Source organism: Meleagris gallopavo, chromosome 3, assembly GCF_905368555.1.
Source record: "Meleagris gallopavo chromosome 3, MGAL_WU_HG_1.1, whole genome shotgun sequence".
In the NCBI taxonomy this organism is placed as follows: domain Eukaryota; kingdom Metazoa; phylum Chordata; class Aves; order Galliformes; family Phasianidae; genus Meleagris; species Meleagris gallopavo.
Window position 1 is genome coordinate 1,522,886 of NC_139406.1, and position 15,423 is coordinate 1,538,308.

The 15,423-nt window shown below is 36.6% G+C and overlaps 1 protein-coding gene and 1 long non-coding RNA gene across 3 annotated transcripts in view; one reads left to right on the plus strand and one right to left on the minus strand.

Annotated features, from left to right (window-relative positions):
* CNTNAP2 (contactin associated protein 2) overlaps positions 1–15,423 on the minus strand; it is a 791,915-nt gene that overhangs the window by 314,766 nt on the left and 461,726 nt on the right. The window contains exon 9 of the mRNA XM_010708239.3: positions 10,587–10,736. Within this exon, the coding sequence (XP_010706541.1) occupies positions 10,587–10,736 (150 nt within the window). The remainder of the gene's footprint in view (positions 1–10,586; positions 10,737–15,423) is intronic.
* The window catches only part of LOC146544564 (uncharacterized), a 52,033-nt gene continuing 43,897 nt past the window's right edge, over positions 7,288–15,423 (plus strand). The window contains exons 1-2 of one of the 2 annotated variants that reach the window (XR_014882221.1): positions 7,288–7,369; positions 9,550–9,610. This is a non-coding gene — a long non-coding RNA (uncharacterized LOC146544564). The remainder of the gene's footprint in view (positions 7,370–9,549; positions 9,611–15,423) is intronic. The other variant, XR_014882222.1, reaches the window with a different exon arrangement.

The following is a 15,423-nucleotide window of genomic DNA, read 5'->3' on the forward strand; positions in this document are numbered from 1 at the left end:
CAGGGATGGGAATATAGGTATGGCATTAGTAAGTACAGGAAAAAATCATATATCTTGACTGGTTCTTCTCTATAGTCTTTCATTTTTACTGGAAGAGCAAAGTGTAGCCTTTCACTTGAAGAAGAAAGCTGCAGGTACACATATTCAATTAGATCTACAACAGAGTATTGTAGTCAGTCTTGGAAATAGAAAGCCCACAGTTCATCTCTCCTCTGCAATAAAATAAAGGCATGAAAATAGGTGTCTAAAGGGATTCTCTCAGAAAGACTGAAACTGCACTGTTCAGCTGACATTTTAATATTGTTCTAACAAGATTCTAAATAGGAAATTTTCAGCAGTTGACTTACAGGCCATTTATAGAAGGGACATCTTCATTTCAATAGAGATCTATTGGTTAGTTTATTTTATAGAAAATGTGACCTAAGGAATATTCCTAAAATGAAGTGAAAAGTAATCAAAACTAAAGAGCAGAAATGTTCTGCATTGATAAATTATAAATATATATAAAGTATAAGCACTGTACAGCGTGCTCAATTCCTCGTTCAATGGCACTACAGTCAACCCAAAACTATCGGTGTGATGGAGTTTTTAGTTTCAGCTTTGAAATGTGTCATCCATTCAGCCTTCTGTTATCTTCATCCCTTTTCAGCAGATCACTGAAAGATAAATATGAGACCGAAAAACAGGCTATCTTTTACTCAAAGAAAACCAAAGGAAATTAAGATTAAATAATCTGAAATTGTTAAGACTAACTTTCAACAGTAGATCGTTCTAGGCACGAAAAGCGTTGTTCTTAGGTCATCTTATTCTAGTTGTTCAGTTACACCTGCCTTAATGTTAAATGACTTCTGTAGAACAATGCTGTAGAACAAAAATAATTTTTGAGCTAGTCAGAACTGTTTTGAATCTATTGGAGAATTAGCCTGTACTGTAGGTGTAATAGAGCCATTAAATGGTGTAATTAGCCTTTTATGATTCAGTGATGGTTTATTTTTTGAGATGCAGTAATGATGGACTGGGGGGATGAACAAATCCATTATGTTTCTAAACAGTACCTGTGTTTTTCAATACAATTTTCCAGAAGATTTACCATGTGAAGTTAGCATAAGCATTGCTACAGCAGACCACTCTACCTCTGTCATAGCCTTATCGGGCTTTTTCATAAGTTGATATACAGCACATTTTCAAGAGGAATAAAAAAAAAATCAGCCTGGACTGAGAAGTATTTGTAGGGAAGTGAAGAGAGAGAGACAAAAATCAAACAACAACAACAAAAATAATGTTAAAGTAAAAAATTATTATTATTTTTAAAGCAGCACAGAAGAAAGGATGAGAGAAGTTATTCAGGAAGTATTCAAAGGTTCAGTGGACTATTATGCTTTCTCACCTAGCTTTCTTACCAGGCTAACTGATATAAAATGACCAAAGGGATGTCTCATAAACATATGACGTCACGCAGAACTATAAAATGGGGGAGTTGGCCAAGGAAGGGGGACTGCTTCTTCTTGGGGCTGGTGGTGAGCAATTGCACTGTGCATCATTGTTGTTTTTTTTTTATTGTTTTGTTTTTTAATTATTCTTGTTTGTTTGCTTTTTGTTTGATCATCTGTGGTTTTTTTTTTCCTAGTTCTTATGAACTGTCCTTACCTCAACCAATGAGTTCCCACACTTTTCAGTTCTGTTCCCCAACCCACTGATGGGGAGAGAGCAAACAAGTATGTGGTGTTAAGCTGCCTGCCAGGTTAAACATAAGGTCATTTCAAATATCAGAATATTAATTTTATGCAGTACATTTAAAAGATGTAATCCAGATCATTTGGGGGGGATAGGTGTTACCGATGATGTCTGAATGCAACTCTGGTAGGCCTCATTAGAAAACTATAAAGATATAGGGTATAACCTGGCTCTACGTACTTTATTGTTAGTGGTTCAAGCATGGAACAAAGCAACAGAAAGCTTCAGATTTCACATACCTATGTGTCACTCAGGAATTGTTTCCACTGTTAGCTAACCCTACTTATGGAGTTTGCTTCTTTATATCACTATCAAGATGCTGAAGCACTCGGGAAAAAAAACTGTAACATCTATAAAATTAGTCTAGTTTTGTTGAATGCATTTTCAATCTGCATCCGTGTATGCATTCATGAATGTGTGGTACTGCAGGCCTATCCCAGTGGTTAGTGTAACATCATAAAAGCAGGCACATGAATCACTATTTTTATGCAGTACAATGTAGGTATTGACACAAACTTCACTTACCAAATGATACCTTGACATAACACAGTGATATTTTCTATTTCTGAATAACTAGATTTCAAAAATTAAAGCTAATCTGTTAGAATAAGAAAAGGTTAAAAGGGCAAGCAAAAACCAAAAGTATGAATAATGAAAACTAAATAAATGCAAGAAGCAAAGTAAGCATTTTCAAGTTCACAAATTTTTAGCTCTCTTGGAAAAACAGATCCACAAGGAAATATTCTTAGTGCCACATTCATTTGAGTTTAAAGCAAGGTCTTTCCTTCATATACAAACACACTAAAACACACAATAACATTCTATAGCACTATATGGTATGTTCATACTGCTAAATATAATGTTTTTTTACTGAAGGATTTTCAGATATTGTACATTACTAGCCACAGGGACTAGTCTTGCTTTGAATTGTTAGATAAGATCAAAAGATAAGCATGCAGGTCTTGGACTAGAAGCAGAAAGTCTGGAAGATCACTGCTCATGATTGCAGGTGTTGTACTCAGAGAGCCTAACACTGTCTTATTGCCATAGCAACAGATCAAGTTGCACTTCTCTCTGGTTTACACTTCAAACTTGAACATGATTTTCACTCCTCAAAAACATCCTATTTCTTCCCTTCATTAGTAAATATGGCTACACATTTAGTATTTGTAATACTATATAATAGTATATATTGTAATACTGTATAATAATATTGTAACTATCCAATTCCAAATAAATTCCTATGGATTGGAATAAAAATAATTAAAAAAATACGTATTGTTGCCATCCAGTGAATATTCAGAATGATAGTACCTTAGGTAGGACTTAATAACTCAAACATCATAGATTAGCTAGTCCATCTTCTCCCTCTCATTGAAGCCTCGCTTCCTACTGAGTCAAGATTCCCCAAACCCCATCCAACCTCGCCTTGAAAAAGTCCAGAGGGGCAACATTCTCGGCGAAATCCAGTCCCATGTCTTATCACACTCACTGTGAAGAATTTATTCCACACAATTAATCTAAATCTAAATAGTTAAAGAATGCAACTTAACTGTAACTCTTAACATGTCAGTACATGCTGTTAGAAAGTCCCTCCCCTTCTTTTCTGTTGGCTCCCATAAAGAATTGGAATGCATAAAATGTCTTCCTGGATTCTTCTCTAGACTAAAGAGCCTTGATTTTCCTCAGCCTTTCTTTGCAGAAGTGTTTCAGCCCCGCGATAATCTTTGTGGCCCTCCTCTGGACCTGCTTGAACAGCTCCAGATCTTTCTTGAGATGGGTAGCTCAGATCTGGATGCAATACTCCAGTCAGGGCCCTATGAGGCAGATCAAAAGGGTATGGTCATAGAATCATAGAATGGCCTGGGTTGAAAATGACCACAATGACCATATACTTTCAAACCTCCCCGCCCCCCCAACTATGTGCAGGGTCACCAACCACTAGACCAGGACACATTCAGCCTAGCCTTGAATGCCTCCAGGGATGGGGCATCCACAACATCCTTGGGCAACCTGTTCCAGTGCCTCACCACCCTCTGGATGAAAAACGTCCTCCTACTATCTAACCCAAACCTCCCCGTCTTAGTTTAAAACCATTCCCCCTTGTCCTATCACTATCCACCCTTGTAAACAGCCATTCCCCCTTGTTTAATCAATGGATATACAGATGGTATAGATATATATCCAGGAGCTTGGCTAATATAATTTATATTGGAGAAATAAGAGAAAGTCACTCACCCTGTCCTGGGCTCGCGAGATGAACTCCTGATGGAGCAGATCTCCAGAGAGAGATCCTTCCCCACTGGCAGTCAGCTCTTAAATGGGTCTAGGAGAGGTGGAGCCAGGCTCCACCCCTTCCTGCAGCACAGGTGATTTGCCTTCACCTGTGCTCCCGTGGCTCACTCATTGCTTGCCTCAGGTGATCAAAGGTTCAGGCCTTGATTCAGCAGCCCCATATACCCGAATTATTATATTTTTGCTCTGTGTATCTCCCATTTTCACAAATATCATATTAGCAAGTTCTGGAACATATCCTAATATTTTCCTCCTATTATGATTTTATGACACATTAAAGCAAATTTCTAAAGATATTCATGCTCACAATTGTATAGAAAGGTAAATTTTCTGAAAGACACAAGTCAATTGTCTGATACCAGAATCTATGAATTGTAGAATATCTCGAGTTGGAAGGGGCCTGTGTAGGAAGGTAGGCAACTTTTTGCTTAGTGTTATTTATAACAATAGCAGGTTTTTTTTAATTATTATTATTTTTTTTTTTATGCCCTTAGAATCTGAAATGCAATTGAAAATTTGGTTCCAGTTTAGAGGAAGGAAAAGGAGAATCTGATATAGGTTCTATCATTTTAAAGAGGAAAATCAGATAATTTTATATACGGAAAATCCAATAACAAGATCAGTATGTCACTTTCCAAAACATGAAAAGGCTTTGAAAAATATATGCCCTATTGATGATACTAGGAATGTAGATATTTTGTTTGTTTTTTGTTTGTGTGTATAGGTATCTTGGATATGCTGAACTGTGGCTATGGACAATAAACCCATTTTATACATCTGGAGACAGAACCCCGATATCCTAGAAAACAAATTAAATCATACATACAAGTCATGGTTTTATGTTTTTTTGTTTTTGGTTCTCAGTATTTTGCATCAAAACATCATGTACAGTACTGGGAGTTAAAGTGTTAATGCTCCAATTCCAGGCACCTATCCCTATACATTACAGAAATCATGGGACCTGGCCCTTCCAAGTGGAGCGGTCTCTTACTGCCTGGCAGTGGGTGTTGGAGGGTGCTTTCCTGGCCGTTCCAAGCTTTTCAGGTTTGAATCAGTCTCGGGAACTCTCTCTCTCCTATTTTATTTGATTTATTAGTTTCAATTTCAATCAGATTGTATTATATTGTGTTATCTTGCATTCCGATATCGTAGTTAGTAAAATAAGTTTTCCTCCATAGATTGTTGCCACTGTTTTTGTTTTCCTCCCTTCCTTCCCATTTTGTGGGGTGATGAGGGGAGGGCAAGGGCCTACTGCCCCCTGTCACGGGCGTAAATTGATCTAGTTAACTCCATGACAATACATTATGTTACTAATATTCACTATTATTTAGGAGCGTGATTATTTTGAAACACTGGGAAAGAATATGCACATACTGTTCACATCAAAATTCAACTTGGACAGACATGTTTGTGATTTCTAATTCCATGATTGATGATAAAAATACTTATCTCCACAATGCAATTACTCACCACCCACCAGTTAATGCCTTGCTAATGACACAACTGTCTGCTGACCAATGCTTCACTACCAACACAGGGTCTCATTGACTGACTCCCAGGAATCCTTGAGCATTTGCCAGTCAGTTTGAGGCCTTCTCATTATGTCACATGGTATGGGATAACTGCTTACCTAATTCAGACCTACTCTCCTGGCTCTGCCCTGTCCCCTGCTGCTGCACCATAAAGGCAGCGGCTCTTCCTAGCCCTGCACTGGGTACACTCCTATCAGTCAGCAATAACCAAAATACCTGTGTGCTGTTAAAACTGTCTCAGCTGAAATCAGGACAGAGGGGAAGAGTAAAACATAGCAAAAAGAATGCAGTTCCTTCATTTTATTTTTCTGAGAAACTTCCACTTTAGCTTAGAAAGAGAATATAAAATAAGGAGAGAACATCTGAAAATTGCATTCATTCATTTTTAAGTGGGCAGACATTTCACATCTCTAATGGCTCAAAAGCTGAAGTTATTCTAGCAGGACTTGTGCTTCCATATATCCATTCCTAAACTCATATTATCATACATTTGATTTTTTTTTAATTTGTTTTCATGAAGCATCAGTTTCTTGCATGCACCTATCTTTCTTTGGGAGATTGATTTACTTCCAGCATTTCTACTTGCATTGTTGTAAGCAATATGTTGATGGACTGACATATTAGAACATCACCGACAAAGTTATTGACAGTACTTAATCTCTGAATGTAAGCAGTATTTTATTTGTTCTCATTTGTATAGCATTAAAATGATCTCAATGAAAGAAACAAAACTATGAATGATGTAAGACAGGAAACTAAGAATTAATTGGCAATGTTGATTAGCCTCTCTTCAGTGTTATCATACGCACAAAAGGAGTATGATCTTGTGTTTTAGTGTTGACTGGGGGAGAAAGCAGATGAGATGATAAAGAACAGTATCATAACAAGTAGCAGAGAGAAGCTTAGATGTCTACACTAACGTGCTTATTTTTTAATTTATTTATTTACTTAAACTGAACAGTGAAGACGAAGATTCAAATAGAAAAGAGAAAGAACTAGTAAACAAAATCACTTGCTTGTTCTCTCAGGTTTATAAATTCTGCATATTTATGTTCTTTGCTGATTAACTGACTCACAAGTATACTGGATTTAACAATCCAAAGCAAGAGGGTTGTTAAAAAATACAGCCCATTCCAATCCTTGTTGTCTGAATACTTTTTATAGAGATAGTACAAGTGCTTCTGGAATCCCAAGTACACTATCTAGGTAGTTTGACCATAACTATAACAGCTATTATTGATGGGTGCTCGTAATGATAAAAAATGGACAACTTGATAAAAATTTGTTGTGGTTTTGTGATGCTTGTTGTCAGTTTTCCACATCATAACATCATGTAAAACAGTGGGAGATAAAGAGTTAATGTCCTGGTTCCATGGACTGTCTTTTCTGGGCATTTTGGGTTCTCAGAGGGTAGGGGAGGAGTGACATTCCCAGGGGACTTCACATGCAGAGGAAGAAAGGTGGAGCTCCTGGCAGAACACCAGCTGCTCCGCCTCTCACTGACTCTCTCAGTTTGCCATGGAGAAAGCACATGGTTCCCCTCAAGTCTAGAGCAAGATCTTAGCGTTAGAAACTTTTCTCTCTGTATTGGAACTGTTGAATCACAGCCTGACCCTCTGATTAATCTCCTGAGGCGAGTACTGAGTCAGCCGTGGGAACACAGGTGAAGGCAATTTGCCTGTGTGAGTGGAAGGGGTGGAGCCTGGCTCCACCTCTCTTAGACCTCATCTAAGGGCTGACTGCCACTGAGGAAGGATCTCTCTCTGGAGATTGCTCCTCGTGAAGTTTCTTGTGAGCCTACAACATCAGTGAGCACTTTCTATTTATTTCTGATTATCTTTTCCAACGTGATAATCTTACTAGCCTAACATCTGTATACTTATTAATCATGCACTCTCTCATTTTGTTGGATTTGGTAAATTACTGTTCCTCCTCAGATCATTACCATTGTTGTTTTTGTTTGTTCGTTTGTTTGTTTTTCAGACCCATCTGCTATCTCCCTACCCTCCCCCCTCTCCCAGAGTGCATGGCCCGCAAGTGCTTTGCTTCATTAGTCAGAGGACCAGGGCTGGCCAGGCCACAAAATGGCTAGTACTCTTTTTTTTTCCCCCCTCTCCATGACAAAATTAAACACACACTCACATACTCTGGTTGTAGATAACTTTTTTTTAAAGAAAGCTAGATATGCACATAGGAGAGCCCTACATACATGAAACAGAAGAAGGTGAGTTTTCCTCTTGTATTTTACTTCCCTCTTCTCCCTCTTCCTTCCTGCTCCTCAGTAAGATTTTAGACCAACCCAAATTTCAGAAAAAAATAACTCCACTCCAGGAAAAAGAGCCTATACAGAATACATTTTGTACAGCTGTACAGAAAAGATTTACTACATGCCACAGACTGGCATCTCATAGGAAACTTACTACATAGTCCATTCATCTTTGCTTGTCAGAAAAAGCAGCATAATGGATTGGTAGATGCTCACTTCATAACTTTGTTCTCACTGAAGTTTTACCACTCATACAAAAAAAATCATCTTTAAGACAGTAAAAAGGTGAGGGAAAAGAATCACAATGAAGGTTAAATGCTATAAAATAGACATAATTTTGATTTATGTCACTAATCAGGTATTTCCTCTTGGCACCAGGCTACTTGGTTGGGTGCAAGCTTAAGATGTCTCACAACCCTTATCTCTAGCCCTTATCTCCAGCAATGTAAATTAGGTTAATCAATTCATTTTCACTCTGTGTTTCACTTTCTCTGCTCATCCTTTTTGTTTTATGAATACAATTGGAAACAACAAAGAAGCATCATTCTCTGGAGGTTAGTAGGGAAAGGTAGCTCACTTCTTTCCAAAAATCCAAATCCAAGTCAAGAAAGAGAATGTAAACAAAAACAGCAAGGAGAAATTTATACAGAAAGGTAGTAAGCTATTAACAAATTAAATCTAGAGAAATATATGGTCTTCAGCATATCTTCCCCTAGTTTGAATAAAAACAGGCTGTCTATGAGTTCTAGTCTTGCTGTCTATCGCTTGGTAGATTCTCAATAGTGTGGAAGACTACAGAAAAGGCACAAAGGAGGTGAAAAAGAACTGTATAAGTACAGAAAATGATTCTAATAGAAAATGAAGAAACCCTCGTATAATTTATTAGTCTGCCTTAAAACTAGAAAAGTTCCAGAATTAGTTTTGTGGTCAGAAATCACAAGATTCTGATTTCTATTTTTTTTTTTCCCCCCAAACATTAATTATAGTACATACTGTTGACTACCAAAGTAGGACTTTTACAACAAGTGTCTCTGTTGAAATAAAAACAAACTGAGGAAAAACCAGAACAGATTGAGGAACAAGTTCTGATTAAAGCTGTGATTGCACAGAGAGTCAGTCAGGTGTGGTTTCTCCAAAAAGCCCAATGAAAATGATAACCAAAGGTTGGTTGCTATTAGACAGGAAGGTTGACTATTTTCGGTGTGTGAACTACTTATTCTTGTGGTTAACTCCTGTGTCCACAATATGTTCAGCTCCATCAGTCTTTCCATTTGCAAGGACAAAGAGAGAGGGAAAACTCTCACAGACATGTTCCTACTTGTGCCAAAATTTCTAATGCAAAAAGAAATATACAGCCACCCTGGGTTTCTGCATTCCCTGTATTTACTTTTATTGTTATTAAGGACACAATCATAATTAAAATCCTATGAGTAAAATTGATGACTTTCTTAGACATCACTGTGAATATATCTGTGTGAAAGTTAATTTAATATCTGTGATTTATTTGGAATATTTATTCATTACATTTAACATGGTGATGTTCTCCCTGCCAATTCAATCTTTAATCCATTACAAATTCTGATAAATGGTCTGTTTTATTATAAAACTAATATTATGGAATATTGCCAGTGAAAAGTTTTGACAAGAAGGTACGAAAATGTTTTATAAAAACAATTATTGTCTGCAAAATTCATGTTTATATCCGCGGTATTTCTCTTGTAGAGAAAGCCATGGTTCTTTTCACAGAAAGAAGTACATGTAGTGTCTGCCTTACCACTTTAAGGTAATACTCATTTCATTGTAATTACTTTTCTCTTTAAATTCTCTGTCATACACTTGTAACTGTATTGCACTGCAGTGCTAAGATTCTAAACTAATGTTCAGCCAACACAACAACACTGTGTATACTTTGTATTAGATATTTTAATAGCAGGAAACCAAAATATAACTAAAAATACTTAATTTGAGGTTACTGAAAAGGAAAGCTTGAAGAACATGATATTTGCACACAAGAATAAAATAGGAAAATTTAGATCAGAAGTGAATTGTTTTCAAAGATTTATAGAAATGCTGATTTTGCAATTAAAACAAACAAACAGTTGACATATTATCTATCTCAACTTACTCCTAATGAGACTAATAAAAACACTTAATTTGATGACAGGTTTTGCAAAAGTTTGAAGTTCCTAACTATCTCACTTTGAAAAATATTCTGACCATAATCAGCAGTATTTGTGGTAAATGGACTTATAGTGACCCGAAATACTGCACAACATATGGTTTTAATTTATGAAAGCTCTCAATTACTCATAATAATTACTGCTCTTAAAAAACAACAATAACCAAAACCAAAACAACAAAAAGTTAAAATCAGTGATATTTTCTGTCTTCAGGTTTCCAAAACTGAAAAGAAAGAATCTTCTTTCTCTTAGTGCCACTTAATTAGGCTGCTAATATTGGGAAGGTTCCCATTCAGAGGATGAAATATTCTGGGAAGATACAGAGATTCAAAGATTCAAAGTTGGATCATCCTTTGTACAATATTTTTCTTTCTTTTTCTTTTTTTTTTTTTTTTCCAAGAACAAGGTGTAAGTAGATTCTTTGAAGTAAAATTCTACTGCACATTTTTGGCAAACAGCACTTTGGATCTTTCAGAAGATCCAAATATTAAGCGTCTGAACTACAGTCTGAACTCCATCTCACACAGATCAAGAGAACAGCATTTTAAGCAGATGTTTATTATGATTTTTTTTTTTTACCTCCAAATAAATATTTCTCTCCAGTTTTAACTTGTAGAGGGCTGTTCGTTCGAACAGCTGAAGCTTCATCTCCATCAATGGTGAGAATTGCAAAATTTTCTTTTGCTAGAAATCGAACTTCATGCCACTGCCCATCATTGAGACCAGAGCCTAGAGAGAACAGAAAACATAGAAACATTTTACATTTATTATTTATAAGTGGCTAGTGTGCTTCTTTCAATTTCTTTATGCAAAGTCTAATTAAGTCTATTTCAGAAATGAAATAATTTCAGTGTGAAAACCAGGCAGCATTATTGAAGTGGCTATTAAAATAAAAATAACATTATCATGATAAATGCAAATCTTGAAACTACTGAACTGACCATTCTGTCAAGTATAAATGTTTTTAAATATACATTATCTCTTACCATACCCACCCAAAAAGCCATTTTCTGCATTTCTCTACTGAGAAATATATATTAATCACTTATGTGACCAAGCTCAAAGGAAAATACATTAATTAATAAATTTAATTATAGTAAACAGATCCACACATGCTAGCAACCGCTGCAGCTATATTATGCTTATGATAATTGCCTTTATCTAAAACTACGTATTTGCAAGAAAAAGGAAAGAAAAAAAGAGAAGTGAGGAAAACTTTTGTGGAAGGTCAATATGCAAATAATCTTGTAACTGAGATGTGAGTTTAGTCAGGGAAAAATGAAGACATCATCACAGATCTACTGTAAATCCAGCAAATGTCTACCAAAATCCTGAGCCTTAGCAGATCACTATGCTCCCTATACTGACAGTGTGTGTATGTGTGTATGTGTGTGTGTACCAGAAATGAAGTACAGGGATCCATTCATTCTCTTTCTTTTTTCAAACAACAAGAACAAACTATAACAAAAAAAAAAAAAAAAAGCAAACAAACAAACAGAAGAACTGAAGTACTGTTTCAGTTGTCTCTAGGAACTAGTAGAAAGCAATCTTGCTTAGTATGTTTAATTAGCATTTATGAATAGCAAAAGAGAAAAGAGTCTTCTGGTCATTTTTTTGGAGGTAGCTTGCATGGTATCAACAAGTAAGTGGAAAACATTCTCGTAAAGGAAAATTCCAGATTATAGCACCTTTTTTTGAAGTAACAGATCTTCACCTAGAAAAAGGTGCTATCACCTTACCAAATGTACTTTGCCAAAATAAGCTTCAGTGTGATGCAATACACTGTGTCTAAAATTAAACAGAACATATAATATCATCAGCAATAAAAAACAAAATTTCAGAATATTCAAATGATATCTCTTATGAAAAAGGAATAAATTTCATGGCAAACAGATAAGCCTAGACATTTAATGAACAATTTTTCCAAATGTTTCTACATGTTTAAGATACAAGATCAAGTTCTCATATAACAGAGTTTTATATATTGGAATACTCTTGAATGATACCTTAGTGCAAATATAAATGGCAGATACATTTCAAAATTGCATCAGTAAGGAATATTTTTGTCATGGCTTGGCCTATCTAGTGTAAGAATAAATGAATTTCAAGTAAGATTTCTTTTGTCTATGAGCTCCTTTTTCACAGTATTTTACAAACCAATAAGAAAAACACTGAATTCCAACTCACAAAGTTACATTTTACATATAAACTCAGAGAGGAACAATTTCTTTAAAATATATGCTACTATAGCTGAAGCATACCAGACTATAGTTAAAAATCCCAGTTTAACAGCTTGAGATGATCTATAATTAAAAAAAATCATTTCAGTTTTTTTTGTTTGTTTGTTTGTTTTTCCGAAGAATTCATTATTACCCTAAAATGAATGGCAATGATCACAGACTTCTGGGCAAAATAAAAATTTTCTATGAAAGGATAAAAGTAGTAGCTGAGTCTCTTCATTCATGAGTCCATAGAGAGGTACATTTAAAGCCTTTCCTGGAAAGGAGGATATTACAGACATAACCCTATAGAATGTGATGCAAAAATATCAACATATCTTTTACTGTCATTCCTTCTGTATCAAGAGATAAGCTTTTGCACCATGACAAATGATAGCTAGAGAAATTATGTCACACTTCTAAAGGGTTCTTCTGAATACATCTCCTCTTGAAACACTGAAACATCACTAGTTTTCTCTTTCTGCACTGAATTTTCAGTGCTGTGTGATGTATTAACATGGCAAGCATCTCTCTCCAAAAAGTAACTTTTAACATTCCTCTTCATCTTGTGATTTTTTTTTTTTTTTTTTTGAGATTGTTAACAAAATACATAAAACCTAGTATACTTCTGGCTATCCTCATTTGCATTTTGGACTGTATACCTTAGACAGCTCTAAGAACACTAAAAATGTTAGCTTAATCGTAACCCTGTTGCTCTTGTATGACATTTTAAAAAACAGTAGAACATAGACTAGAAGTACACTTATAGACTAAGAAACCATACTGCCTCTCAGAAATCATCAGGCTAAGTAATTGCTTTCTGCTGTATGTTTCACTTCCTAACTAATTTTTATCAGAGAATACAGCTTGCTCTATTAGGAACTGTGAGATGTAGACAAGAAGAGAAATTAGCTCTCTTTTCTTGAGAAAAATATTCTAATTACTGAAGAAAAGAAGAAAACAGACTTTTGCCATCTGTAATATGATTGTGACACAGTGGAAAGTACAACAATGACAGCAGGACAGCAAGATCCTAGGCTGCAGCAAGTGAAAATACACTCAGGCATAATAGTGCCAAAAGAAGAAGCTGTTTTCCTTCAGAAGCCATAAGGTAAGCAGAGATCTCCAGAGAGATACCCTTGCATCCACTGCCAACCCTTAAATAATGTCTCGGAAGGGGTGGATCCTGGCTCCACCTCTTCTGGTCACTCAGGTGTATTGCATGCACTTGAGTTCCCTAGTGCTGGCTCTCCCTTCCTACCAGGTGCTCAAGCATTAGTTCATGCCAACCTGAAAGAGAACTTAGCTTAGGTTGCCAAGAACTAGGAAGGCTTCTACAGGTACCTCAACCAGAAAAGTCCAGGAGGAAGTACCCTCACTAGTGAGTGACACAGTCAGGCTGGTAACAACAGAAGTAGAAGGCTGAGCTACTTAACAACTTTTTGACCTGTCTTCTCTGATAACTGCTCATCACACAGCTCTCAAATATTTGGTTTGGTAGGAGGGTTTTGGGGAAACCCTCCCACTGTAAGCAAACGTCATGTTCTTGACCACCTGAAGAATCTGAACATCCACAAATCTATGAATCCTGATGAGGTGCACCCCAGAGTCATAAGGAATTAGCTGATGTAGTCACCACCACTCTCAATGATACTTGAAAGTGGTGGCAATCAGGTGATGTCTCCAGTGACTGGAAAATGACAACATCACATCCACTTTTTAAGAAAGGTAAAAAGGATGACCCTGTGAATTACTGACCTGTCAGTCTCCCCTCTCTGCCAGGAGAAGTCATGGATTAGATCCTCCTGGAAGTTATGCCTGTGAAAGGCAGGGAAGCGATATGAGAAAGACAGCATGGCTTCACGAAGGGCAAATCCTGCTTGACCAACCTAGTGGCCTTTTATGACAGTGTCACTTCATCAATGGACAAAGGAAGAGCCACTGATATCATCTATGTGGATTTCAGTAAGGCCTTAGACATTGTAACACACTACATCCTTCTTTCCAAATTGGAAAGATATGGTTTTGATGGGTGGACTGTTCAATGGACAAAGAACTGTCCTTGCTGAAAAAAAGATCAAGGAGTGCAGGTGGATGGGAAGCTGGAAATGAGCTAGAAAATAATAGCCCAGAAGTCGAAGTGTATCCTGGGCGGCATCAAAAGAAGCATAACAAACAGGTAGAGGGAGGTGATCCTCCCCCTCTACTCTGTGCTGGTGAGGCCTCACCTGGAGTACTGTGTTCAGATGCAGAGCCCTCTGTACAGGAGAGACATAGGCCTGCTGGAGAACATAAAGAATGCTACAAAAATGATTCAATGGATGGAACACCTCTCCTATGAGGACAGGCTGAGAGAGCTGGAGCTCTTCAACCCAGAGAAGAGAAGGCTGCAAAGTTACCTGATAGTGGCCTTCAGTATCTAGGGGAGAGCTACAGGAAAGAATGGGAAAAATTCTTTACCAGGGTCTGTGGTGTTAGAACAAGGGGAAATTATTTCAAGCTTAAAGAGGGCAGATTTAGGTTAAGTATAAGGAAAACATTTTTTACAGTGTAGGTAGTGAGGTACTAGAACAGGTTTTCTAGTGATTTGGTGGCTGCCCTGTCCCAGGAGACTTTGAAGCAAGCCTTTGAAGACAAGGCTGGATCAGGCCCTGGGCTGTGGATGTCCTTGTTCATTGCAGGGGATTTGGACTAGGTGGCCTTTAAAGGTCCCTTCCAACTCTAAGGATTCTATGATTCTGCGCTTCTATGATTTTATCGCTTCTGCAGATTACAATACTCATTTAAAATATTATCCCTTAATCATTAATTTCTAATGATTATTTCAACATAATCGATGTAAAAAATAAACAAAATAAAGCAACATACTAGCATCATCTTTTACACTCCAGAAAAGTGTAGAGTATGTATTTGAGTATGTCTTTCTATATACATATATACAGGATGGATACCTATGGCATTGAAGACAAATACCAGGTGTGTCCAGAACACAACAGAAAGATTGAAACTCTATAGATCTAGGTATTTTTTTCATTTTCTTTCTGTAGCTTTTATGAAAAAATGTTAATGCAAGTTTAGATTTCTTAGTGTCAGAAAATTTCATCTCACTTCTCATTAAGATCTTTCCTTGATAGGAATTTGAATTGTACTTCTATAATTATTCTTCACTGCATGCAGACTGTTGCATTCTATTAAAT